The 27,935-nt window shown below is 55.5% G+C and overlaps 1 protein-coding gene across 1 annotated transcript in view; it reads left to right on the forward strand.

Annotated features, from left to right (window-relative positions):
* RFX7 (regulatory factor X7) overlaps positions 1-27,661 on the forward strand; it is a 30,589-nt gene extending 2,928 nt beyond the window's left edge. The window contains exons 2-10 of the mRNA XM_044438992.1: positions 13,951-13,984; positions 15,978-16,060; positions 16,531-16,653; positions 17,442-17,558; positions 17,814-17,898; positions 18,690-18,897; positions 19,445-19,725; positions 20,309-21,754; positions 21,833-27,661. Coding sequence (XP_044294927.1) covers positions 13,951-13,984; positions 15,978-16,060; positions 16,531-16,653; positions 17,442-17,558; positions 17,814-17,898; positions 18,690-18,897; positions 19,445-19,725; positions 20,309-21,754; positions 21,833-23,689 — 4,234 coding nt within the window. The 3' untranslated portion in view covers positions 23,690-27,661. The remainder of the gene's footprint in view (positions 1-13,950; positions 13,985-15,977; positions 16,061-16,530; positions 16,654-17,441; positions 17,559-17,813; positions 17,899-18,689; positions 18,898-19,444; positions 19,726-20,308; positions 21,755-21,832) is intronic.
* The last annotated feature ends 274 nt before the right edge of the window (positions 27,662-27,935 follow it).

Raw genomic sequence — 27,935 nt, forward strand, 5'->3', positions numbered from 1 at the left:
GGCCAGGAATTTGCAGAGCGCAGCTTACACTTGCAATTATATTAAGCCTCGGAAGGCTGTGCCAATCTTATGCCCTGAGGTTTGGAACAGGGTGGGGTAAAAGGGCTGTGTACGGAAGGTGGCAAAGGACCTATGCCTCCCATTGAGACAGGCTAATAAAGCTTGAAATAGCACTTTATTCTTCTGAGGAGCTTTGTGGAGGCAATCTTTGAAGAACTGCATGTTAACTCCTGAGAGTTAGGAGCAATCCAGGACATATTTCCGAGCGAATAATGCTCACTGAATAGAGCGGACTTAATTCTGAGCTCATGCACATCAGGGTTGCAGTGTTCACAGTGCCCTGGTGGTGGGAATGTGCCCCCTGGAACGGTGGGTACCTCAGGCCAGGGAGGGCCACCTGCAAAGCCTTCCTCAGCCCTGGACTGCGCCCGGTGCTTGGGGCCACTCCCTGCCTCTCAGCCATGCCTTGCTGACGGCTCTCCTGAGCACAGAAGGTGTGTTGGGGTGGATGGGGAGAATCCTGTGTGTTGCCCTTGAGTTCCTTGGAGGAAAAGTGAGGTAAAAATGGAATAATAAGGCAGTACACAAAGCCTTCAGGATATGCTTGTTTCCAAACGGAATTGTAGTCCCCCCACCAAAAAAAGGAGAATTCAACTTGATCCTTTATCTGCCTTTTAGTGGATTATTCCGACATAGACGCTTCAGTCTAGGTGCCCTTTTCAGGCATTGAAGGAAGCGTTCCGTGCCTTGCAGTATTTCAAAGGGAGGCTCCCTCACTGTGATCCAAGGAAAGGCTTCCTTAAGATTCCCTGTGGCAGCCCCTGCCTGTGCTGGTGTGCCTCCCGTGAGTTATGGAAAGGCACCTTTAAGTGGCAGATCCAGCGACTACAGTGTGATCTTGCTTGTTCCTTGGTGCCCTCCCCGCCATTGATCAGATAATGCTGTGGTTGATCACTGATTAAACATGCCCTTCCAGCTGTCTAAAGTTGAAGATGTGGAGGGCATGGCCAAGCCTGAGCGTGTCCTTCTTGTGTAAGGGCAAGAGTTACTGGAGGAGGCGACATTGGTGGTCTTTTGCAGCCCAATTAGTCTATCCCTTTAGCTGTGGGTTAATTTATTTTAGTGATTTAAATGAGCTTGGCAGAAGTGTAGCGATTCTACAGTAATTGCTAATAGAACATGAGCAATAGGGTCAGATTTGACTTGTGAAAAGCTGGTGGCCAAAGGGCCTGCTCCGTGTCAGGGACTACTTAAAGTACTTGCTTGCATTGCTTTCTTAAACTGTTTTTTAAAGCAGAGGTGGGAAGCTCCCCCCACCCCCGCATGTCGTTGGTTTCCAGCTCACATGAGCCCCAACCCAAATGGACAGTGGTCATGGCCAGTGGCAAATCATTTATTTATCTATTTATGTGCTTTTAGTTTTAGATTTGTACTTGAACCACTCATGGGGTCCTCACCCTTGCATTAAAGAGAGTGCATGGACGCGAAGGGTAGGAAATGCTCTTGGGCCTCTGCAGTGGCAAAGGGAAATTAAAAGGACAACCAAGATCTGGAAGTAACCTTTGACTATGGATGCACCTGGCTTGCAGGGGTCCAGGCTGGGGGATGCCCCCTGGCAGGAGAGCAGAGGGAGAAAGGGCCCTGGACTGGCACTGCCACGTGCGCAGTCGCACCTGGCTGTGCAGGTGCAGAACACGCGTCGCCGGTTGTGGGGCATTGGCTCGGGCAAGTGTGTTTGGGATACTGCCTGGCCTGCTCGGGCAGCAGCTCCGAGGCACCGATGTGGCTAGAGTGGCCCTGAAGCCTCCCGCCGGCCCTGGCCTGTGCTGCCGCCTCCCTTCTCTGGGCAGAGTCTGGGTTTTGGTTCCTTCCCTGCAGAGTTTGTTGCTCCCAAGTTCCACATTTTGGGCTAAGCAGACTGCAGGGTGGCATCTCTGCAGGCTTGACTTCCAGTCTGTCGCAGAGCTGGTGTGGTGGTGAAGGCCAGAGTCTTAGAGGCGTGGCAGCTGCAAGCCATGGTGGCCTCTCTCAGGCTTACTTCTGAGTAGCATGAATAGAAGCGGCATGCGTGAGAACTAGGAAGCCCCTGAATCAGAAGTTGCTGCAGCTGCCACTTCTCCTAGGTGGCCTTAGAAGAGCCACCACCTTTTCATCCTCAGCGCTGCCCCCCTAAAGTCTGGTCAATGACCAGTTCAGCCTTCCGCACTCAGGTTCCGCCCAGATATGTCGGACTACAACTCCCAGCATTCCTGACGACTGGCTGTGCTGCCTGGGTTGAGGTTGGTTGGGGGCTAAAGTGTGTGTATGAAGGGCACCAGGTTGGAGAAGAAGAATGGTGGCAAGAATTGATAAAAATAATGGCTTAGGGAAAGTTTTGAAACTCATCATACTGTGGATACCTACTGAGTTTTTAATTGGTGAATGCTAATAATATTGATGCTGATATTTAGTCATGGTGATTGGGCGCTGCTTGGTTAACCTCTCTGGGAGTGCTTTGAGGCAGAAGAACAAGAGCCCTGTTTGTATTAATGGCCTCATCTGAGGACTGTCATGGTGTTGCAGTCGCCCTGGGGAGGCCCAGCTGCAGAACTGTGCGGGCTGCAGTCCCACAGATGCTGACCTGCGGGTAAGGCTTATTGTGCTTGGGAGGGTGCAATGCCAAGGAAAGCTGGGGTTGTGCTGGGAATGACGGGGGGTGGCCAGCATCTCTCAGCCTAGCCTACCTTACAGGGTGACTCTGGGCATTAAGCAAGCACTGCCTTGAACTGGGGGAAGGTGGACAGCATATTACAAACAGCAGCAGTAATAAAAAGCAAATCTTCGGCATCATGCATGACATGGTTTGCTAGTGGCACCACTGGACAAAAAGAGGGAAGGGGAGTATTCTGGGATGGCACAGGAGCCAGCCTGCAAGGACTATGCACAAGTCTAGCCAGTGAGATTTCTATTTATACACACTTCTGTAGTGCAAGGCAAACAGTCAGAAAACCCAACCCCCTTCCAAAAAATGCTCCCTTGCCTCACACTCAGGTAGCAAGTGACAGAAAGGGCCACCGAGAAATAGAAGAGGCATCGGCTTGCCCCAGAGAGCTCCAATGCTTGCAGAAGTACAAAAATACTTGCAAAACAAGACTTTTCTGATATTTTTAAAACAAGCCACACCATTGCAAAGTGCACACACTTAATAGCCATGGAATGCTGAGTGCCAGTTGGAGTGGGGAGGAAAAGGGGTGTGTGCATGCGCCCCCACACGTGCAGGCACAGCGAAAGGAACGGCATATTCTGGGGGAGGGCCTGGCTGGCTGGCTGGCTGGCTTCCACCTTGTATAGGAGCTTTCCTTTTAGAAAGCGAGGGTGCCCTGCAGTGTTTTATTACAAGTCCCACTTCTATTTTTTAATTAAATGACCAGGATATATAGTGCATATTTTAATTTAAATATAAGTGCCATACAGTTACTGAATCTTCAGAAATCTACAATACCTGTTGAATAACCCTTGTTCAAATAATGGATAGATTCGGTTTTTGAGAACAATCATATTGTTGCTGTTTCCCTCTTCCTAAATTGTCTGGCTGGTCAGCCTTCACATAAAGCCACTCTGAGATGTCTTTCCTATCCCCTGCAACAAATGGAATATTGGCTTCCGCAATTTGGCTCTGCCCGTTCGGGTGACTGTCCAAGTGTCTTTGAGGCAGCACGTTAGTCTGTTTCAGCAAAACAGTGATGGACATGTGTTATCAACTCTAGTCTAGCTCTTATTCCGTTCAAGGATATTTTTGAGAATTTACAGCTTCCTCCTTCACTCTGACATTTCCAGCGTTTCTCCTCACTCTCACACCATGCAAAAATTGTGGCACAATATGCCAGTGAGACGCATCTTTTAGAATGGTTCTCTTGCATGTTAATACAGGGTGAAAATGCTTTCCACTTCAGTGCAATCTCTTCCCAAATCTTCAAAGGATATACATGCTATAGCTCAGAAAGAGAAAAGTTCTCCATGGAGGTCTGCCCTCCATAGCCATGTCCTCAGAAGAAGCAACGTTGAGTCGCTGATGTTTGGCTGTCCAGAGCCGAATGTTACAGATGAGACCAAAACAAGCATCCATTGCGGGAACCTCAGGTTGGCATGGCAGCACCAAATTCCCCAACCTGGATGGACCACAGTGTGAGGCAGGAGCCTCTGTCCGGCCCTCAGGGTCCTCCGGGTGGCCTCACCTCGTTTTCTCCAGTTCCCCATGGCTGACTGGTTTCCCAGCCTTTGTGCCGCTTTCTTCTCTGTTCTGAACAGCTGATGTGCCTCTTCAGGTGACTGGCACTGGCAGAAAGAGCTTTACTTTTGTGTTTTGGCTGCAGCCTTTTGCTTTTGGACTTGTCCGGCCCCAGAGAGCGGCCGTGCAGCTGCGTCAAGTCCTTGGTTGGAAGAAGGTTCCGCACCCCGACATTCGGTCACAACCAGACGTAGCATAAAGTCCACTGACGCCCGTGACTTTCGGCGGATCGAGCCCGCCTCTGTCTGCTGGACCAGCTCCTTAAGTGGGAGCACGTCCTCCACTTTCCAGTTCAGCTTCCTCAAGTACTGAGGTTTCTAGCCCAAAGCAGCATGTGACTGCGCTAGATGCCGCGCCGAGGAGCATGTGTGTGAATGGTGTGTTTGTGTGAGCAGTGTCTTTTCAGAGGAGGGTCTTCCTTCCCAGAGAGTCGTATTTCAATGTTTCTGGCAAGATTTCTGGTTTCAGTGAACATGAGGATTGCAGGAGCTGAAATGCTGCCCTCCATCCATTCATTTCTTTCCCTGATGCATGCGCTTATTTTTGTTTTAACGTTACACTTTTATTTATTTTTAAACAGTCCATGCATTTACAAAACAAGTTCATGCATTTACAAAGCAGAAATAAGGGCATGCTCTAGCTAATTCTGCGCCACTTTTCCTGCTCAGAGCCACTCACAACCAAACACTGACAGTAATCCTCAGTGGTTTCCCTTTCGCCACAACCACGCATCACCTGGCTCTTCCCCTGTCATTGTGAGGCCACTCCTGAAAGGCTGAAATGCCTCTCTGAGGGCTTAGATCCTGGAAGCGAGAGAACTGTGCACGTGAAGCTGAAGGCAGGCCTGTCCGGTGGATTGGGACTGCGGAGATGCAGGCTCTAGTCCCCGGCTGGCCATGAAACTGCTGATGACTTTGGGCCAGTCACTGACTTTCAGCCTTACCTACCTTAGGGTGTTACTTCGAGGATGACAGAGAGAGGAAGAGGAAAATCACGTAAGGCACATTTGTATTTGGCCTCACCCCTCTGCCCTTTGTTCCGCCCACCCCCAAACCAGGGCCCCCAAGAGCTTCTCCAGCCCCCCGGCCAAAAGGTTCGGCACCCCTGACTGAATAGGGTCACTCACTGAGATGAAGTTGCCTGCCTTGTGAAGGAAGAAAAGGACCCCCCTCCCTGGACGGGCAGACTGAGCTGCTTTTGAGTGGTATGACGAGACGAGACTTCACTGCCTTGTTGCAAGCCCCTCATGTGGGGTGTCAGTGCGTTTCCAGAGGCAGAGAAGCCACAGGCCGGTGGTGCAGCAACGCCTCTCGTGGGTGACTGCCCGCCAGTCCTCGGACAGGCACAAGTAAGCCATTCGGGAGAGTGCTCCCGAGCGCACGGGCGCGCTGCATCGCTTGTGTCCCGGGGAACCGGTGCTAAGATCTCAAGTCTGTGCGCGTTTGCCTGGAAACAGATGCCAGAGGGTTTTGTTGGACTTGCCGATTGGGCTTTTGCAGCTGCAGCAGTTGAGCTGACGAAGGAATGTGTGAATGAAGAGCTGCTTGGGGTCTTTTGACTGTGCCACGGTTTACTGGCTTTGTTTCGTTCAGATGGTTATCCCAATATTGTTTCTGCTTTTTTGTGCAATGAGGTGTCCGTGGAAGATCTGCGTAGCAACATGGACACACAGACACACGTGCACTGCATATGCAAGCTATTTTTTGGTGTTTTCCCTGCGTGTGAACTGGATTTTTCATACAATACTGATGAGGCGGCCCAGAGCAGTCTTCCATTTTCTCCTTCATGGATTAGGAGTCTAGACAAAAAGGCAGGGCCTCAGTGTTTGCTTCTGATGAGTGTCACTTGGGCAGGGCTGCAAATTGCCCCAGACGGTGCTGCGCTTTTGGGATTTAATCGCCTTGTTTCTGTTTTGATTTTGGATTCATTAAAGCTTTTTTGCTAATCGCTTTTGTGTCCAGACACTTAACCCTCGAAAGGGGGTTCCCTCTTCAGCTCAGCTGTCTGGGACTGCGGGATTTCAGTTAACTCAGGGAGAGCAAGAGTGTTTGGGCTGTGTGTGTGCACACAGCAGGAGTCAGCCCAGGAATTGTGGGCAGCCAGCTCTGGCGCTGGGGACCTTTGCAAATCCATCTGTAATTATGTTAAAGTTGGTGAACTGTAACCTGCTTGCCCCACTAACTGGAGAGGGGCAGGCAAGTGACTGAAGACCCGAGAGGCTCATTCACTGGGAAGCTCTCCTGCGAAGGCCACAGAGAATGCAGCTATGTGGGGCACGAAAGGATTAAGGCCATTATGGGAAGGAAGGGGATGCCCGAGCCCAGTGTTCTTCTTCCTACGGACCCTCAGGCCTAGGTTTCTGGTCTGGCTTCCCCAGGGGCCCAGTCTGGCCCCGAAGCTCCATGCTTTTCGCCGACCCAGCCTTTCCCTCAGTCTCACTGGGGGACTCTTTGCTGTTGTGCATTTTCTCCCCATTGAAAGAGCTGAAATGCCCCCCACCCAGATGTGGATGCTGGCAGTAAGTGTACCGCTTGACTGCAGGCTGGTGTCTTGGCCCCTTTTGCCTTCGCTCCCCCCACATTGGGATGCCCCCCAAAAAAGACTGGGCAGAAGTCATTACTGATGGATCGGGCCCAGTTTGGATTAGAGCTTGTGTGTTGGTCTGTTAGATTCCTCTGCATCAGGCAGCGACATGTTGCAAGGCCGGCCTAGTTGCTGGCAGGGGGTCTTGGGGGGCTCCCAGTGCTCGCAAGCCACGTGAGCAAGCAGGACACGCGTGTCCATTGCCTGCGTCACTGAGGAAGGATGCGCGGGCAGCCCTCTTGTGGCGGATCCTGTGGCTGCCCTGACCCCAAGTGCCGCATTGCCCTGCTTGGCACTAATGAAGCCAAGAGAGGCGCTGTGTGCACGCACGCATGTGTGAAGAGAGATGCATTCGCTGTAACTTTCAGGTCACTTGGACACATCCGTGGGTGGAGTTTCTGCCATGGGGGCAACACTGGGGTGCGCCTTTCCTGGGCTTTTCCTGCAGATTCTTTCCAGTGCCCTTTGACATGGATGGACGAAACTTCTTAAGGGGCTGCCCAGGGGCACCCGTGAGCCGTGCATTTCCCCAGATGGGATTATGTTGTGAGTATTGTGTTTGATGCCAGGACTGCAACATATAACGCCCATACACCCCCAATGGATGAGCATATCCTGGCGTGTGATAGTTGTATTTGTGCCTTCGCACACCTGCCAGAGTGTGCAAGTTGAGATGTGCACCTCAGAAAGTTTGGTCTTTTTGAAAAAGCGAATGGCGACTTGGGCATTGGAGCCAGTGGAGATGATGATGATGATGATGATGATAACATTTCTATGCCGCCCCTTGCCGAAGCCTCGGGGCGGCTTACAACACAATAAAATACATTGAAATACAATAGAACATGATAAATTACCATTAAATACAAAAATACAAAAAATACACTGGGTTACATTGGCCATAAGCAAAGTGCAGAAATCTATTTTTCTTATTTAGGCCAATGCAAAGATCACAGCGGTGAGGCGGCTTGTGCGATCTCCAGATCTCTTCCTCTTGCAGGACATTGCGAAAAGCAGATGTGGGTTGAGGAGGAATGGCCAGAGAAAAGGTTGTTTGGATGTGGTACTCAGGATGTCTGCATAGTGAGTGTGTTTAGGTGACATGGAGGAAGAGGGTGCATGGCAACTCCAGGTGGACGGCTTCAGTAACCCCAGGGCCGCTGGGAGTCAGACAGCCATGTTCCAGAAACTAAGCTTGTGGCTTGCGAGTCTGAGCCTTCAGACTCCTCTACCTTTACAGGCATCAAAAGCTGGAGACGAACTGAAACTTTCTGCAGGCTTGTTTGCTTTTGGATGTTTTGTGCATGTGCTTACGAGTGTTGGCTACTGGGTTCAGATGAGACTGGAGGAGCTGGGGCTGAGGGATGGCCGGATGGAAGGAAGCTGCTGCTTAGCTTTGCCAGCAAGCTCTGCAGCCATTTGGCCTGTTGCTTTGGGTCAGTGCAAGGAAGACAACGCTGCTTTACCTTGTGCCTCTTGTATGCAAGACCAAGTCACCCTGAACTAGAGGAGTTGGTCCATGTGCGGTCAGCTGAGTCAGCAGAGGATGAGTGGGCCATCGTTTGCCTGGGGTCGCTTGGAAGGTGGCTGGCTCGCGTGTCCCATTCTGAACGCCTTCATGGCACGAAGAGTTGGAGTTTCACAATAACAACCTGGATCTTGAGGACAGCCAGCATCTTATTAAAAGTGACATTTTTCCTACCTTCATGTAAGTTGCAGTGTACACAAGGCTGTTGCTTTAAAGCACTTGACAACTAGCCTTGTTGAAAAAATGATTGCAGGATGGCAGGAGTCTTTGTTCAAGTGGCATTCTTTCTTAATGGCAAACAAGATTTGGTCTGCAGATACCTTCCAGGCTTGCACTGGCTGTTTTCTTTAAAACAAAACAGAACAAATCATGAGCTTTCAGTTATCTGAATGCATTTTCCATGGGCTTTTACAAAATTGCTTTTGGTTAGCTGAACGTCAAACCTTGGAAGAATGGCTTTAAATCTCAACTGAATTGTGACCTTAGTTGTTCTTGGGCCTGGTGGTATCTTGGAGGCAGAAATTTTCATCAAGTGTTTATCATCTCCATTCTACTTTCCCAAAAGGTTATGGGAATGATGAAGTGTTGTGCTGCTCTTTGTGTACACTTCCCCTTTCTGTCCACCCCATGTCTATCCCACCCTTTCTGCTGAGAGCTTGGGATAATGCATTCATCCCACATTAGGCTCGCAACAACCCTGTGAGGTAGGTAAACCTGAAAGAGCATATTTGTACAACTGGCCCATTGGTACTTGACTTAATGGAGAGCCAACTCTGGGCCTGCCTCCCCAGTTGACTCCCTGGCTGTTGCTGCACCTCACCAGTTCTTCCCAGGAAAACACCACTGCTTCCTGGCAAGGTCCAGTCTGTAAAAGGTACTGGTCAGAGTATTGTTGCATTCATGGCCTACTTGTGAGGCAGCTGGTTGGCCACTGGATGCACAAAATGCTCTGGGTCTGATTGTGCATAGTTTTTCATATGCTCCTAATTTCTCCTCTTGCAGTCATGCGGTGCCTGATCCTTCCACTGAAGGGACAGGAAGGATCACCAAATTTCTGCTTAAAGCCAAGTTGAACAGCAGCCCTTCCCTGAGGTCTTGGGCCATGCAGGTCAGGTCATCAGGGCCAGCAGTGGGACGGCTGTTCCTTGCTTCTTTTCCCCTTCCCCCCTTCTGTCCTGCTGTTGTGCCCTTATCGCTGCTCATTTTTGTTCATTTTCGGAGGAGCAGCTACCTAACCTGGTTGGTCCCTTGTTGTACATCTTGTTTGCAGAGCATCGGAATTGTGAGTGCCTGCAGTGTGCGGTGTAGTCTGTGTCCCCTTAGTCTCCTGTAGCGCAGGGAAATGTTAGGCTGGTGGTACCGTGTCGCGGAGGCAGCTTCTGCTGGCCAGTATATCATATTCAATGCTGTGTGCAAATGAAATTTTAAATCTACCGAAAAGGAAAGTTTTGTGCAGGGCGAGTTCTCGAGACCCTCGCAGCGTGCTTTGTTTATGGCAACCCTAATGAGAGATTGGTTTTTTCAGCAACCCACGTGTTCATTCACCAATATGGAACTGGCCATCCGTCCAGCATAGGATTGAGCGTCCGTTCATTAATTCATTCGTTCCACTACCACCGCACAGGCAAAGCACTCTGAGCTGTTTTCAGCAGTCTATAAAACAGACAATAGAAATGCAATAAAACATCATAACCTCAGAAAAAAATTAAAGTGTTGAAAGGTCTGGCTTTTCTCCTTTGTTAAAATTTGCAAACTCCCGGCGCTCAAGGTTGCAAGCAACAACTTGAGGATGCTGCACGCTGCTGAACGGTAGCGCAGAAATCAAAGTCTGGGCTTTGTTACAGGTACCAGAACCGCATGTGTCTCCCGTAGTTCTCTCCCGTTTCCTCGCCCGGAGGCCTTGTCCCGGCAGCCTCTCTGCGCGGTCCCACGTTCCCGGGAAACCCGCGCTCGAAAGGAATGGGATTGTGCAAAACGGGGCGGGTCCGGCAACCTTGCCTCCCAACGGCGACCCAAGACCGGGCGCTGCGTGAGCCCTGCAGGGCGCGTGGAGCCCCCGCGGCGGAGGCTGGCCGAGCCAGCGGCTGCTCCGTTGCCGCGGCCGGGCCGGGCCCGCGCTTCTGCCCCTCCCGCTCAGGCACGCGCCGCAGGCACGCGCGCCCCGTCCTGCGCGTTCGCGGCTCTTTGCCCGCGGGCGCGGGGCGCAGAGGGCGAGCGGCGCCCCGCTTTGCTCTGGGGTGGGGCGCAGCGTCACGACCCGGGCCCGCAAGCGGGGGGGGGAGGCGGTCGCCCCGGAGAAGGGGCCCCATCACGGGGCCGCAGCCCCGCGCCGCCCCCGGGGGCAGCCCCTGCTGGAAAGGGCGCCGGAGGGCACGCGTCGCCGCCGCGGCTCGTGCCTGCCTCCGCAGGAACGCGGAGGCCGCCCCGCCCCGCCCTTGCGCTCGCTCCCGCGCCGCAGGACCCGCCCATCCCTCTGCCCGGCGTGACGAGCGCGCCCGCGCGCCCGCGAAGCCCTCCGGAAGCCGCGGACGGGAGGCCGGAGCGCGCCTCGCGGACGTGCGCGCCCTCGGCCACGCGCGGCGCTGCGAGGCCGCCCTGCACGGGGACGCGCGCCTCCCGCCTCCTTGCCCCGGCCTGGTTGCGAGGCAGCGCCTGCACCCCCCCCCCACCGGGAAGTGGCTTTGTGTGCAGGCAGCGCGCCGCCCCCTCCGTGGCAGCGTGAGCCGCTTCTGCTCGGCCTGGAGCTGGCGCGGCGTTGATGCGAGAGGGCAGCGATTCTGTGGTCCGTGGCGATGCTCTGGCTCCTTGCTTGTGAGAGCTGAGGGCCATCTGTGCATCCCAAGATGGCTGTTGGAAGTTAGCAGCTTGTCCTGGTTATGTGGAAGAGAAGTCCAGGGGCCTGGGGTCACGTTGGATTTACTGCCCAGTTCAGGCCTTTTCCCTCTCCTTCCTCTCCCAGAAGGTGTGTGTCTATGGAAGATGTTGGGGAAATCTGGCAAGCACAAATCTTTCAGCAACCCCCCCCCCCCATCGCGGTGAGGCTCATCAGGGTTGCTGTGGGTCAGGTCAGCACCTCTAGCGCAGGAGCAGCAGTTGCCCTCCAGTGTTCCAGGCAGGTTCTGCCCTAGCCCTGCCTTGAGGTGCCAGGTGGAAACCAGGCCCTCCTGCACACAGTTCTCTGTGGGAATGCAGGGCTCTTGCAAGAATGAAACAAAACTAGATTCCCCATTGCACCACTCTGCTTCCAGAATGGACAGCTGGGCCATGTTTGGCCCCTTGCTTCTGATACTGCAAGTCAGAAGACGAAAGGGGCCCAGGGCGGAGGAAGCTGTCCCAGATTGCAGCGGACCAACAAAGGAAGCCGCTTTAGCAATGACCGTGTGGTCTTTGTATGGTGTTTATAGACGCGGAATCCTGTTTATATCCATTTGAGAAGTCTGGAGTGGGTGCCGCCTTTGCCCCTTTTGTGGAACGACCCACGTCAGGGCTCAGGCTAGCCAGGCCTGTGCCCCCCACCCCAGCAGATGCCTTTGCCACGTTATGGTCTGGTGCTTGATCATCAGCTAAGGTCCCGGCTGAGTCCCTGGGCAGGGATGTGCTCTTTCCTCTTAACCAGCTGCTCTGCGGTGCCCAGGAGAGAAATAGGGCAGGCGGCAGACAGACAGATGGAAGGGCAGCTTTGAGGGAGTGGGCAGTTGCTGAAGCCACCCAGGGCCGCCTGTCCTCTGTCCCGCACGCACTGTCCGCCATATGCCGAGGGACCGCTGGGCTGGGCTGGGCTGGGCTGGGCTCGCTGCTTTCCCTGCACTGGCAGCAGCACCGCTGGGCTCGTGCGGACGGGTCCTGCGCTGAGGAGGGCAGTGGATTGCCGGAGCCCCCGGGCAAGAAACCACTTCCCACCTGCGACACTTTGCGAACTTAGACCTTTTAGCCAAGGGAGGGCTGTTCACAGCCACGAGGTGTGGCGAACATGGGGAGAAGGGGCGCTCCCTCCTCATATTGCTCTCAGGATTGAATTCAGTGGACAGGTCAGGGCAGTTCAGGATGGATGGATGGAAGGACGTCCTCCCCTAAGGAGTTCTCTGCCACGAAAGGTGTGCCCAGGACCTCTCTTTAATTCTGAGGGCTTTAAAGGGGCTTAGGTAAATTGTAGGAGGGGACGGATTCCTCAAAAAGCATTGGCAAATCAGTGCCTGCTTCTGGTTTCTGGCAAGCCAACACAAACGGGTTCTTGCTTCCCAGCTCTGCTTGCAGAGCTTCTGTTGGGGCACCTGCTGGCCAGCTGGGAGAGAGGAAGCTCTTCTCTGTCAGGTTTTTTGCAGTCCAGTGTCTCCCACGTATATTTGACCAGGTAGTCTATGATTTTTTTAACTGCATGAAAATTATATACAAATGCCCCCCTTTCATGTATTTTTGAGCAGTCCATCCCGATTTTTGAGCCAAGAAGTGTCTGGCAAAAGTTGGAGACTTCTGCATCCCAAAGGATAACTGATCTGTTCCATGTATGATTCCAGCAAGAGCAGTTCATGTTGCTTAGCTTAAAAAGGTGGGCTGAAGCAAATCTACTCCATCCTTAACTGGATGAGGCTGGCCTAATTTAGTCTGATCTAGCAAGACCTTCTCCCATTCCAGAGAAGGAGAGGGAGATTTGTTTTCTTCTGTCCCCACCCCCAAGAAACTGGGGTGGAAGATCTGGGTTTGTGAGGATATGCTGGGGGACTGTTTCCAGGAGGCTGCCCAGATTAGCCTAACAGGATTAAAGCAAGGAGTAGCATTTCTTTCAGCTCTGGGACTTATCATAAGTGGTCATATTTCACCAGCGAGCAGGGCCAAAAGGCACACGGGGGCGGGGGGAATACCAGCCCATTGTGGATGAATGCTGCACTTCAGCTTTTCACCACTGCCAGGCAGGCCAAAGCGGGGAATCAGGTGATTATGGGGGGAGTGGAGCCGCTGGGTGCCATGGGGAAGGACGCGTGGCTACCTGGGGAACCCCAAGAGGACTTGAGCGGGGCCTCGGGGGGTGGGGTGGGGTGGAAGAGCAGCATCATTGATGCCACACGCCCAGAAGAGGCACACAGGCCAAAAAGGGCAGCGCTGCCTTGTAATCGGGTGGCGCAGGAGAGGAAAGACTTGCCATCCTTGGACGTGGCCACTGAGCACAGGAGCAAAGAGAGGTCCAACTTCATGGCAAGGGTGGGCTTTGAGAAGGGGTGGCTGGGAGGCGCAAGCAGCCGCACCGTGGAGGGAGCGGGGCCTCCGGGGGAGGGGGGCTGCAGGGATCCGCCGGCAGCGAGTTAACAGGTGTTCGGCACCATGCAGGGACCGTGCCCGGGTGCAAGCAATGCTTGGCAGTTGCGTTATCTGGCAAGACCTGCCCAAGGCATAGAAATGTTAATAATAATAATAATAATAATAATAATAATAATAATAATAATAATAATAAAAGTGTGGCTGGCTTGCCATGAACTGAGCACATTGCTTTTCTTTGCTGCCGGCAAAGCTTCTGCTGTGTAGGCCTATATAAATAATTAGCGTGCAAGTTAACATTGAATTTTCTTTTTCTTCTTTCTAGCAAAACTGTACAATCTAAAGTGGACTGCATTTTGGTAAGTAGAACTGAAGCGGCAGTGAGTCTAAGGGGTTTGTACAAGGGGATTAAAAGTGGATGACTCCAGATCTCCGGATGACCCCACCTGGCCATTTTAAGCAATTGTTACAAACCATGGTGGCAGAACAGACCCCCATGACATACCATGCGGGAGAATCCGTGGGGCCGAGCAACATTCCTCAAGCTCTGCCTTCTGGAGACAGCCCTGCAATAGGATGGCACTGCCCCAGAGCGTCACGCCCACCCCAGAGAAGGGTGCCATGGCCGACGGGATCAAAGGCCACTGAAAGCCATGAAACTCCTGGCTGTCTCTTGGCACAGGTCGCCGTACTGGGCAAACGAGTAGTTCCCATTTCCAAATCTGGCCTGAATAACATTCCTCAGCACCAGGTTTGGTGCAATTGGCTACTGCCTTTAAGGCCTACCCTGAAAACATTTGGGAACACGAATGCGCTGGCCCCATCCCCGCATCTTTCAGATGTCTCAGATTACATCTCTCTCAGCTTCAGCGCAGCACACGCAGAGACAGTGCAGGCTGGAGGCCCTGGGAACCACAGCCCTGCACTTTGGGGACCCTGGGATGCGGAGGGCAGTCCACGGAACGAGCATCCGTGCTCCGGGTATGCCTTTCCATGCGTTCCGGCAGTGTTGTGGCTGTGCTGCTTCCAAAAGGTGCCAACACAGCCGCAAGAGACCAAAAACCTGATGCGGGCACCTGTCCGTTCTGTTGCCAGTCTTGGCAGCTGCCCCCTTGCAACCCGGTCTCTGCGTTGCGCTCTTGCACGGGCCTTCCGTATTTGTACAGGGGGCCCTTTCCCACCCAGCTTTGAAATGGCGTGTCATTTCCTGAGCGCCCATTTCTCACAGGGGGTGCGTTTGCTAGGCTTCGTTATTCTGGAAATATCTAATTGTGCATTTCCTCTGTAAGACCTGAAGGGAAACATTGAAGGAGAGGGTGGAATGCTGGCAGGTGGGTGGATGGTCAGATCCCGCCACCCAGTGAGATGGAGCATGAGCGCCAAGAGGGGAATCCTTGAGTGGGAAGGAGGGGTGCATCCAGGCGTCATGGCCGTGCACGGCGGTGCAGAAGTTCTGGGGCGCTGCAGGCGGGCCGCCTCCCCAGCCAGCCCCTGTTGGCCACCAGCCGCTGAACCAGGGTGCCCACGTGTGGGATTTATGCTCTTGCTCCAGTCTCCCAGTGGACGTGGGGCGCGATTCACGTGGGAGCCTTTGGAGTTGTCAGGCAAGTGCCCCGAGGGACAGGCCACCTTGCCGTGGGGAGACACGGGGGTGCCCCCAGCAAGGCACTCCCCCCGGCACACCTGCTTTCATAGCGAGCTGCACTGGATGAAAGAAGCAGATGAAAGGACGGCTGTGTGAGGGCCCGTGTGCCGGCCTGCCCCGTCGCGGTGGCTTGTGTGGCTGGCTGGCTCGCATACAGACCAGAAGTGGTGCGCAGACCTCTGGCCTGGCTTCCCATGGCTCCACACACACGTGAAAAGCAGCTGCGCTTGGGGGCCAGGGGCATTGGACTGGGGCCGCAGCTCTTGGGAGGGGGATGAGGGTTTAATCCCTCTTCCCCCGCTGTTTTTCCAACATAAGTCCATACACCTCCTCCAGCGGTTGTTTATGGAAAATGTGTACACACAAATGCGTAACTGCAGGTCCTCCTTGTCTGGTTCGGGTCTTGTGAGCACCAGAAAAAAGAGAAGTCTGTGGCACTTCCTTTTGTAGGTCTACAGGAAGAAAGAGCTGTGGGGGAGGGGGGAGGGGGCAATGTGGGGTGGCAGGCCAGAAAGGATGGTGCCCCAAAGGGGCCACACTCTGGGTGGTCCAAATCGCTTTGCGAATGAGGAATGCCAAGCAAAGAGGACCTTGGAAACAGGTTGGCTGTGCGTGCGATTCGCGCCTTGACTTCTCGTGCAAAATTCTGTGTGTGTGTTTTCTCTCTTGGCCACTGACCATGTATTTTTTAAAAACTCTGTTATTAGCAAGAAGTTGAGAAGTTTACAGATTTACAGAAACTCTACCTCTACCTTCAACTGCCTTCTGGCCCCAGCAATGGAGAGAAAAGGTACAGCCGCGTGATTGAACGTTCTCGCTTTCTGCCCTGATAGGGGACGCAGCGCCCTCTTTCCCAGGCGTGTGCCGCCAAGGTGCCGTGCCTCCTCGGGCTGTCGCACGGCGGACCTGCGTGCTTTTAGCAGGAGGGGTCTCTGTCATTGGGTGCCGGTGTACCGCAAGGATGCTGCCGACCCCCAGAGTCCTGCAGGCCGCACGGCAAGATTGGGGTGTGTGCAGTTGGCTGCTGAGGCCACGGGTGGCTTCATGCCTCCTCATCTGGTCGTGGCACGGAGTGAAGGGCTGGGTCCAGGACTGGCGCGTAGGCGTTCCCCAGGGCGGCCTTGGGGCATTTGAGTCGGGAGGTGGGCCAGGGAGGTGTTGGGATCGACGTCTGTGGGATGGGAAGTGGGGATTGTGGTGGAGTAACCGCGGAGCCCACCAGCAGCCGGCGCTCTAACGGTCCCTCCCTCCCTGGCTCAGTGACCAGCTGTCGGTGTCATCCAGCCGCGCGCAGCAGGCGCACGCCTTCTCCTGGATCCGGAACACCTTGGAGGAGCACCCGGAGACGTCCCTCCCGAAGCAGGAGGTGTATGACGAGTACAAGTGAGTGTCTCCGCATGTGCCTGGGGGAGGGGGCGGCCCAGGCGCCTCCGGGGAATCCCAGCTGGGGCTTCGGGCGGGAGGAGCATCCTCCTTGGACTGTGGTTTTTCACATGCATTGCCGGCCGGCTGGCGGTGCTGCCTGCATGAGCGGAAGCAGGAAGGGCGCAAGAACAGGCTTGAGCCCTGTTGCTTGGGAGGGCATGGCCAGGGGCTGTTTCTGCCAGCCATGCTAGGGTGGGCTACAGGCCACGCGCCTTCCCCACAAAAGCCTCGACATGCCGCTGCTGCTGGCGGGGCCTGGGAGACGCTAGTGGCTCCTCTTGGGTGCCGGATCCGTGCCTTTGGGGCAGTTTGCAGAGGCAGCGGGAGCCTGCTGAAAGGTCAGCGGGGTTGGAAGCGGCACTCCCTGCCCAGGCGGAGGGGCATCCATGGAGAAAGAGGTGTGCCTGGACACGCCTGAGCCCATCAGCCCCTCCGGCATCGGCTGAGCGAGCTGTGGGCCTGCCTTCTCCCTGCTGGTGTCGTTGGTGGCTTCCACACACCGCACAGAGGCTTTTCCCAAAGTGCCCAGAGAGGAGGGTGCCTGGACTGGCTGCACCGCCCCGCAAGCCCCAGAGCCCTGCAGGCAGGGCCAGATCCTTCCTGTCCATAGGCTGCTTCCCTGAGAGGGTTTAAGGTGCTTGCTCCTCCAGGGCTGCTCTCATGTTCTTCCACGTGGCAAAAAATGGCCCAAGCACCTTCGCTGTCTCAGGGTCATTCGTGTTTGTTTTGTGTTTCCTTCGTTTCAGGAGCTACTGTGACAATCTTGGCTACCATCCTTTAAGTGCTGCTGATTTTGGGAAGATCATGAAAAATGTCTTTCCAAACATGAAGGCTCGCCGCCTTGGCACAAGAGGCAAATCCAAATATCCTTTATGAAAAGGTTCTTCAGTGGTCCCTTCCAGCTTTCTAGAAGATACCAGGGTGAGATGCTCAAGAAAGCATCTCTCTGGTTCTCAGGGGTTACCGTTTCCACGTTTCCAGAGGTAGCAAGCGAGCGATGTGTGTAAAGAAGGGCTTTCATCTTAGTTTTGCACAAGACTGTTTGTGTGACAGGGAGAAAATGTCTCTTTCCCCACTGATGCACTCTGCAGTTACTCAACCTTAATGCTTCCAATCACATACTGCTATAGTGGACTTCGGAAGAAAGCATTTGTGCAGATGCCGACGCTACCCAATCTTGACTTCCATAAAACTGGAGATGGGGTAAGCCAAACACGTATTTCTCCTCATCCCCCCTCCCCACATTTGTGCTGGTGGGCCGTGTCATCAGCCACCCCTCCTAAAACAGAAATGTCGGCCTCTTGACTTCAACAAAGGTTGCTGAGCTGCTGTGTTGAAATGTGAGTGTTTTGAAATGGATGTAATTATCCAGCGTTGGAAAGAACACCTTTACAAGCAGATTTTGTGTTTTGGGTATTACTCCTGTGCATGTGGGCACAGGAGTAATACCTCCACCATGGTTGGCTTGTCAGATTTTCAGTTTGCCAACCATGGTGGGGGTATTACTCCTGTGCCCGCATGCCTTGAAAATTACATGTGCTTTATCTGGATTACTCAAAACTTCCTGTGAAATTTTGGGACCGTTTGACTCTCATTAGCAAGACATGTATGGTGTGTTTTCATAATTTGTTTTACATCTATGAAAGTGCCAGTGCGACCACCCCGTATTTACAAGGGTTCAGAACGGAGGGATAGACTTTGCGTAAGCATTTTATCAAAGGCCGTTCTAGATGGTGGATCATGAGCGCCACTGATGGGGCCTTGAAGAGTCCCTGCTAGATGATGGCTTTATTTTTTGCATCTGGGCAGTGGAGGGGGGGTGGCGAAAGCCGAGGCTATTTTTCAAGGCCAGCAAAAGGCCTCTCACCTGCCGGGCCCCACTGGAGCGGCAGTACACTAAGCCCAAGCCAGGCTGGGTGCGCCGGAGGAATTCTCCACCCACTTCCTCCAGGTGGTCACTGCCACTCAGGACTTCTGTGTCCCTTTGGTTTCAGCTGGAAGGGGCAGAGCCGTCGGGGCACCTCCAGAGTGCCGACGAAGAGGTGGTGTCAGCGGCCTGCCAGCTGGTCTGCGAATGGGCCCAGAAAGTGCTCAGCCAGCCCTTCGACTCCGTCTTGGATTTGGCGCGTTTCCTGGTCAAAAGCCACTACATTGGCACAAAATCCATGGCAGCTTTAACTGTGATGGCTGGTGCGCTCGCAGGTGAGGCTTCGCTCTGGCTCCCAGGAGCAGAACGTGCTGCCCCTCCCACCCAAAACACAGCAAGCGCCTTAGCGGGGGCGCGGGGGACTCGCGCTGCCCCTTCTTTCCATGTGGGCAGCTCAGTGTGGCCTCTCACGAGAGATTCTTCAGGGGAGGATGGAGGGTGAGTTTTGCTTCGTTCTTGTAACACCTCCTGGGGTTGGAGTGTTTTATTTTCATGGGAAGTGGAAGGCGTGGTGCCCAACGTCAGCGGGCAGCCGCGCACGGTCTCCCGTCGGTGCCCAGGAGTGCCGGCTCCCTTGTCCACTGTGCCGCGTTGGGAGAGGAGAGGGCAGGCTCTGAACTGCAGCTGGGCCCCGCCTGGCCGCGAGAGCGCCCAGTCACCCGCCAGGGGGCCCTGCGAGGCCCTTCAGTGCCGGGGGGAGTCCGCCTGCGGGGGTCTGCCGCTGCCTCTGGTGCGGCGGAGACCTGGCCCTGGGAAGGGCCTCGTGCATCTGTGCGGCTCAGTCCCTGCCTCCCCCAAGAGGACCCCTGCCTGCTCTTCCAGGAATCAAAGGGGCGCCGCAGCCGTCCGCGTTCGTCCCCACGGCGGACAGCCACTCCTTCCAGCCTCAGGCAAAGACGCTGCCCTCCCCTGTCGATGCCAAGCAGCAGCTGCAGCGCAAGATCCACAAGAAGCAGCAGGAGCAGAAGCTCCAGTCGCCCCTGCCCGGGGAGGCTCCGGCCAAGAAGGCCGAGGGCGCCACGAGCCTCTCCAACGGGAACCCGGCCCTCCTCTCCCCTCAGCCCATCGGCATCGTGGTGGCTGCCGTCCAGAGCCCTGTGACGGTAAGGCTGTTGGGGGCGCCGGGCTGTGCTTGGCCGCTGGGCTGGGAGTTACTGTGGGGTCATCTGTGGGCTGTGGGTTGAGGGGGGCACCTGGGGGAGCCCAGAGGAGAAACCCCCCCCAGGCCTGGGAGAGGCCAGGGCAGAGCAGGGGCTTCTCCAGGGCAAGTGTGGGGTTGGTTGGTTCTCCGGGCGGGGGGAGAAGCAAGTCATGGAGGCCTCTGGCGTGCAGGGAGCCGTGAGAAAGCGAGGCTGGGGCTCGGCGGGACTCTGGGGGAGCTTGCGAGGGCATTTTCAGCGGCACAGAAAAGGTGGACCAGCAGGGATGGCTCCAGAGAAAAGCTGGAGGAGCACCGGCAGCGAGCGGGCTGATTCCAGGAAGGAAGAGGGGAGGGGAGAGTGGGCCATCGAGGGACGAGGCGAGTCAGGAAGGAGGTTTTGGCGGTGGGGAACAAGATGCGTGCCTGGGGGAGAGAAGAGGGATGCCAGAGCCGTGGCGGAGACTGGGGGCCAGGCTTGCGGGGGCCTCGTGCCATCGCCGTTAGCTCTGCGTAGCGTCACGGACGGCCCCCTGCTTCTCGAACAGGTGCCAAGGACCCGGCAGCTGGTGACGTCGCCGAGTCCCGTGGGCACATCGGACGGCAAAGTTCTCCCCCTCAACGTCCAGGTGGTCACGCAGCACATGCAGTCGGTCAAGCAGTCGCCCAAGACTCCCCAGAGTGTTCCCGCCAGCCCGGTCGGAGACCGTTCCGCCCGGCACCGGTACCCGCAGATCCTGCCCAAGCCGGCCAGCACCAGCGCGCTCACCATCCGCTCCCCCACGACGGTGCTCTTCACCAGTAGCCCCATCAAGACCGTGGTCCCCGCACAGCACATGAATGTCGTCAAGATGACCGCGATCTCGCTGGCCCCCAGCGGCGCCAGCAGCGCCCCCGTCAAGCAGACCGTTCCGGTGGCTGGCGCAGGGACTGCCGACGAGCTGCGGACGGCCCCGCAGATCAAGAACGGCTCCGTGGTCTCCCTCCAGTCCCCTGGATCCAAGGCGAGCGGCGGAGGAGGGCTGGCTCCTGCTGCGTCCTCGGTTGAAGTCAAAATGGAGCCGGAGGCGGTGCTGGACGAGAGCCTCCAGCAGTGCCCCGGGAACCTGGACTCCTCCCGGGCCGTCAAGGCCACCCTGAACATGCCTGCCGGCCAGCCAAAGCAAGGCGAGGCAGAGGCCTGGAAAGCTCCCGGCGGGGAGGCACCCAGAGAAGCCAAGTGCGCCCAGGGCTGCGAGCACCGGGCGGAGGATGCCGGGAGGAAGTGCTTCGCCCTGCCTGGGGAGTCACAGCCAGGCCCTTCGTCAGAGGCAGACCCGAGCGCCCTCTCCCCATCGGTTGTGGCCCAGGGCTTCTCTGGCAGCGCCGGCAGCAGCTCTCCCCCTGGCGGGGACAAACTGTGCACTAAAAGCCCGAGGAAGAGGCTGCCGTCAGCCTTTGCAGATGCCCAGGGCCCGCCGGTCAAGAAGCCCTCAGTGGGGCAAGTCCCTGCAGGCAGCGTGGGCCCCCCAAAAGTGAGCGGTGGGAAGAAGGCCCAGCACAAGCTGGTGACACTGACCAAGGCCGAGGGCCCCACAGCCCTGATGCAGGCGCCCGGTCAGGTCACGCTCCAGGTCCGGTCCGCTGTGCCCGCCAGCCTGGTGGCTGCCTGCAACCCGGAGGCCGACGTCCTCCTCAGCTCCAGCGACCCCGCCTTCGGGCAGCAGCTGGCTGCCTTGTCCCCCGACATCCAGGTGAAGCTGGAGGGGAACGTGCTCGTCCTGGAAAGCCATGCGAAGCTGGGCGGCGGCTTCAACCCCAGCATGTGGCAGCATCTCGCCAAGAGCTCAGACTTTGCCCCTGGGAATGGCGAGGAGCAGCCGCAGCAGCAGGAGGAGCTTGGCGCCTTGGCCCTCGCCGGCCCCTCCGGCCCAGAGGACGTGCCCAAGTCTGCCTGGGAGCCCGTGCGCTTCGAGGCGGGGCTCCCGCAGCCGCAGCTGCAGCTGCAGCCACCAGCGCCGGAACCAGAGCCGGAGCCGCTGCCCCCGCCGGCGGCCTCGGCGTACGGCCCGCTGCTGCAGGCCCGGGGCCAGGAGCCCTCGCTGGAGCAGCAGCTCCAGGCCCAGGCGGCGCGTCAGGTGCCCCTGCAGCCGGAGCTCAAGGAGTTTGAGGAGGCGGTGGCCCAGTCCAACGAGAACTTCTTCTCCTTCGACGATGACCTGACCCAGGACAGCATCGTGGAGGAGCTGGTGCTGATGGAGGAGCAGATGTCACTGGGCGGTGCCCACCTGTATGGCACCTCCCTGGGCATGGCCCTGCAGGCCCCGGGCGCTGCACCGGGGCCGGCCACCCTGTCTGCCCACGCCGGCGGCACCCACTTCTACCACCCGAGGCACAACAGCAGCACCCCCGTCCACACGCCCACGCCCACCCCGACCCCCACGCCCACGCCCACCCCCACCTCCGAGATCATCGCAGGGCCCCAGGGCGTGTCGCGGGAGAGCCCCTGCTCCCGGATGGCCCAGACCACGCCTGTCGACAGCGCGCTGGGCAGCAGCCGGCACACGCCCCTCGGCACACCCCACTCCAACTGCAGCAGCAGCATCCCGCCCAGCCCCGTGGAGTGCCGGAACCCCTTTGCCTTCACCCCCATCAGTGCCAGCATGGCCTACCACGACGCCAGCGTGGTCTCCAGCAGCCCCGTGAAGCCCATGCAGCGGCCCATGGCCACCCACCCCGACAAGACCAAGCTGGAGTGGATGAACGCCGGCTACGGTGGCGTGAGCAACCCGTCGGGATCCGGCCACAGCATCCTCCCGAGCTACCAGGAGCTGGTGGAGGACCGCTTCCGGAAGCCGCATGCCTTCGCCGTTCCCGGCCAGTCTTACCAACCTCAGGCCAGGCAGCACGAGCCCCACTTTGGCCGGGTGACTCCCGTCTCCCCCATTGGTGGCGGCAGCGGCGGCAACAAGCAAGAGGGGTTTGCCGTGCCGGCGCCTCTCGACAACAAAGGGGCAGGTGCTGGCCTCAACAGTACCTTCCGGTGCCGGAGCGTCAGCCCCGCGGTCCACCGCCAGCGCAATCTCAGTGGCAGCACCGTGTGCCCTGTGGCGAACGCGCCACGCTCCAGCGCGGCGGCCACGACCCCGCCGTTTGGAAGCCCAGTCACTCCGGAGATCCAGCACGCGTTCGCAACCCTCCACCCGGACCCGAGCGCCAACGCGCTCGCCCAGCGGAGCCAGTCTGTCCCGCTGACCGTCATGATGCAGACGGCTTTCCCGCCTCCGCAGAAGCAGGCCAACTCTAAAAAGATAACGAATGTCCTTCTGAACAAGCTGGATTCAGACAACGATGATGCCGTGAGGGGCCTGGGAATAAACAACATGCCGTCCAATTACACGGCCAGGATGAACCTGACTCAGATTCTAGAGACTCCCGCTGCGTTTTCGAGTGCCACCGCCCAGAACGTGCTCAACCCCAGTCCATCAGTTTTTGAATTCCAAACACCAAGTTACCTCACCAAGAATAGCGGTGCCAATCAGATCCCTTTTGCTGCTGGAGACGACCAAGCACAAGCGGAGGCCGGGGAGCAGCTGGATTTCACCAGCACTGTGAAAGAGCTCCTGGAGGGGAGCAGCCTGCAGGGCAGCCAGCAGCTGGTCAGCCAGGTGGCCACCGATCTCAGCAACGTGGCCTCCTCGGTCTTCTCCAGCGACATCCGGCTGACCTCCGAGCTCTCCGGCAGCATCAGTGATCTGAACACTCTGGACACAAACCTGCTATTTGACCCCACTCACCAGCAGGGGCAAGATGATGCAGCCACACTGGAAGAACTGAAGAACGACCCCTTGTTCCAGCAGATCTGCAATGAATCCATCAACTCCATGGCTTCAGCGGGTTTTGACTGGATGGAGAGCAAGGACCACCCTGCTGTTGAAATGTTGGGTTGACTCGTTTTTATAAATATATATAATATGTATGTAGCACACTGTATCTGAAAGACAGACGTATTGTATTTGTCTTAATGGAAGTGCCTCCTGCAGCAGAAACACTTGTGATGACTTAATTTTGGCATTTTTAAACAAATTTGTTCCACGAGCTGCTTTATTCTTCAGCAGGGAATATACGATCTTACCAATTTTAAAGACATTTCTGAAGGATACAGCCTGATTCAGAGCCAGTATTAAATTTTAAAATGTTCTTACTGAGAAGCATTCTCGCTGTAGTGAAAGAGACGTGGATCGCTAGCCCCGGGGTGCCAGCCGTCTGGCCAGGCTAAGCTGTGTGCAGAAGGGTGAGCTGCTTGGGGGGTGGGGGCGAGTCTGTGGCCGTCCCCACTCCTTCCTGCCAACTCGGCTTCCGGGTGGCCTTCCCGGGCATGCCGCGGGAGCGCCACTGCAGCGAGCGGGGGTGGTGTGTGGGCATGCGCCCCATGGCTAGGTCCAGAGGGCCACACGCAGGCCTCTTGGGCAGCTGGCACACCCCTTGCCCTCGCGCGTGTGCCATGCTGGTTTTGCACCCGGGAACGGGCCGCAGGTGAAGTGGGCAGCCACTCCAGCACTGTGCCTGTGGACGCGGCTGGCTGTGCTGGTGGCGGGCTCCAGGTTGCCCCTTCCTGGAGATCCTGGGCTCAGTCTCCTGCCCTGCTGGCTGCTGCTGGGAGAGACGTCGGGTGGCTTTGAATTGGGGTGGCCAGAGAGCCTGGTGGGGGCCTGCCAGAGCCTGAGGTGACAGTGTGGGGAAAGACAGGTGTGGGCATCCTCTACGTGTCAGCCAATAAGGGGGCCATTCTGAAGAGCTGAAAGGGGAGGGAGGAGCTGGGAGGAACTTTCAAGGCAAAATGAACTGCTTTGCCCTTTTTTAGTAATGTCTGTTCACAGTCTCTAAAAAGCATCAGTTTTTTAAATGTTGGTTTTAATGTCCTTTATTAGGGAAAAGTAATTTTAAGCCCAGAGATGTAATAAACTTGCATTCCATTGCTTTGCATGTCTACTTCTGTAGCGTTTGCAGGGATGTATTGCTTTTTTATTGTGAAAAGGGACTTAGAATAACTGGAAAGTAAGACTGAGGTTCCCCAGGAAATCGTTTGGGTACAAAGAAAGCAGCTGCTTGTCCAGAGTGACGATCTTTGCTGAAACTCTGGTGGATAATATTTAAAGATGACTTTTCATAGCGCCATAATGGCTGCCAGGTGTGAAACAGACATGCCCCCAGACAAGGGCACCACCTTCTAGCGGGCACTCCTGCGTAAGCCCCGTGGCGTGGCTGCTGGCACGGAGGCACTTGCCTGCCATTTCTGGTGGCATCTATTGCAGGGAGAATTGTGCTGGGGTGGGGCCTTCCGCATTTGGCCTGCGAAGGGGGAAAGGGTTGCTGGGAGTTGCCCTGGCAACTGCGGGCATCTGCTGGACTTGTGGGAAGCCCTGGCTGAGCAGGCTGAGCGCAAGGCTGCGGCTGTGCCGGGGAGGCCAGGAGCCACTGCCCCTTGTAGGCAGGTCTGATCGCTTTTCATCTCCAAAGGCAGAAGTTAGGCTTGAGGGCTGGGATCTTGTTGGGGAGAGGGGCAGAGAGGGAGACTTGCAGATGGCTGACCAGTCCAGGCAGGCCTTTGAAACTACGACAGTGAGAAATTTTGGCCCAGAGGTGCAGCTGTAGGGCCTTGCCACTTTTCTAGAAGAGAGTTGGGGGCCATGCTGGGAGCAGGACCCCAAGGTTGCTGTAGCTGCTGACACCCCCAGAACTAGAATGCTGCTCTTCCCTTGCCTGTCTCAGGACTCCACGGAGGCAGGAAGTCCTTGATTTTAGACTTGGATGCACCATGGAAAGGCCTCACAAGCAGAGCCAGTCCCATGGAAGCGGGGGAGCAGGGAGAGGATGCCTGCCGCGGATCTTGCCCTTCCGGAGATGTGGAGGAGGCGCCTCTGGTGCAGCTCCCTCTTGGGCAGGGCCATGGAAGGGCCTGTGGGCCCCCCCACCACGGCAGCGGTGCCACCCACCAGCCATGGTTTTTCAGATGTCCGTATTTACCATGTGCATTTTTAAAGAATACAGCTATGGCTAAGCTTTTATGTTGCAAGTGTGTGTTTTTCCTGGAAAACTGCAAGGACTAGCTGGCCTCTCAGAAAGCCTGGACTGACGTGAGCATTTCCATTTGGCTGGTGGGGCAGCCCAGAGCTTCTGCTGCGCACCCTCCGCCCTGTGCTGAGGGATGGGCAACGGCTGTTCGGCCACAGGTTCTGTCCGGGCATGTCGAGAGGAACCGTGGCCTCTGGGGGGAAGTGGCGCTGGCGGGCGGGATGCTGCTCCACCTGACACAGGTGCCCTGTGCCCCACAGGTGTCGTCTACTCCAACCCCATTGCCCCACGCATGGGCAGTGCAGTCGGGCATCTCCGGAGGGCAACTCTGCCCATGTGCTGTCTCTCCCATGTCCTACATATACAGGTTCAGATTTAAATCAGTTGTAAAAGTGAAACTTGGAAGTTACCATGTGAAAAGTCTTGTAGTTGGGGTTTTTGGCTTACTCCACATTTTGAAACACCACTGCTGCATTAGACCATCACTGGTGGTTCTCTCTTCACTTCGTTTAGCAATCTGCTGGGAATACTCTGATAAAGCAAATTAAACTTGCCTGAGGGAGAAGACAGCTGAAATCTTTCTGCACAGACTCGGTGGTGGTGGGGGAGGATGGAGTTTTGTGTCCAGGTAGATGCTTGTTTTGGAATTTCCTCCATGTCTTCGCCATTCTACTGAGCCTTGTCTTGGCTCCATTACTGGCGCTAGGAACAACTTTGTTCCCCTCCGCGCGAGGCCCTGCTTTACACCAAAGTATGCAATTCCCAGGGGAGAATTTGTACAGCTTAGGCATGATGATGACTGACAGGTCAGAAACCACAGCGATAATTCTGATCCAGCGTTTACATTCTGGGCTTCCTACACGGACAAGCCTTTCGTGGTGGAACTGTCTGAGCGTTGCTGTCTGGAAGGAAAGACCACTGAACTTGTACCTCATGTTCCCCGTTGGTGATAATACGCTGGATTTGGTTGGCTAGCCCATTGAACTGTTCAGGGGTTGCACTAAAGTTTCTGTTGAACTGTGGCAGGCACATTCCTTAGGATAAATGCAACCAATACGGCCCACAGATAAAAAAAGAAAACATGACTACAGAAAACTTTTTAATGTGTTTCATTATTAAAAGGCAAAGTGTCATCTAAATGACAAGTAACTTGTCTTATATAGCAATGTGCATTGATCTCAATGAGATGATTCTATTCTTATTCTCTTACGTGAGAATATTACAGCAGGAAAAAATGTTTTGTTGCCTCACCATGTTAATACATGATCATCCAGCGTGCATGCGTGTTCTCTTGGCTTACCTTGTATAGTGTTAGCTAGACCCTGTGACCCTCTTTCTTTGGTTTCTTTGCGCTGTGTCAGGCCTGGCTCTGCGTTAACCAGACGAGCGTTGCCGAATCACCAGTTAGTTACTTTTTATGTTTACTAATTCTGCTTAGTTATTGTTAAATATGTTCTTTTATTGGATTATTTTTATTGCTCTGGTGTTGGGGAAAAAACCCTTTGGCATCCAATTTTTTCATGAGAATTCATGAAGTAAAGAATTTGCAAATAATTACAATAAGCACTGACTTTTGAACTGAAAAGAAGGAAATTGTTTCTTGTGCATCTGAAGTTTATATAAAGTCTTGTACTATACTGTGCTTTCTATAAGGAAAGAAAAAAACCACCCACCATGTCCACTTTTTCATCTAGTGCACAGTCAGACTTCCTCCAGTGTTTTGTTGTCTGTTGTACTGCTGAAATGACAGTAGTTGGATATGGAAGTAGCATTTCAGTTAATTTTTTATTGAAAGTGCTCAAAATTTGTTTTTTTAATGTTTTCAGAAACAATAAAACATTTTATATTACGCCGGACCCAAGGGCAATTTGTTAAGTGTTGGGGACGTTTGGGGTGGGGTTTTGGCACGCAGTGACACAAGACTGGCGCAAGCCCTACGGAGCTGTGCCCGGGGGACGGTGCTTCATCGGCACGGAATTCATGGAGCCTGCAACCTGTTTGTCTCAGGGCCCTGTTGCAGTTGTGGGGTGCCATTTCCCCTGGGAGTGGGAGGGAAGCGCGGAGAGCCCCAACTGCAGAACTACTGGGAACGCAACTTCACCCTGGCCTGTTTGCAGGCCG

The sequence above is a fragment of the Varanus komodoensis genome, unplaced genomic scaffold (assembly GCF_004798865.1).
Source record: "Varanus komodoensis strain SLA01 unplaced genomic scaffold, ASM479886v1 scaffold33, whole genome shotgun sequence".
In the NCBI taxonomy this organism is placed as follows: Eukaryota; Metazoa; Chordata; class Lepidosauria; order Squamata; family Varanidae; genus Varanus; species Varanus komodoensis.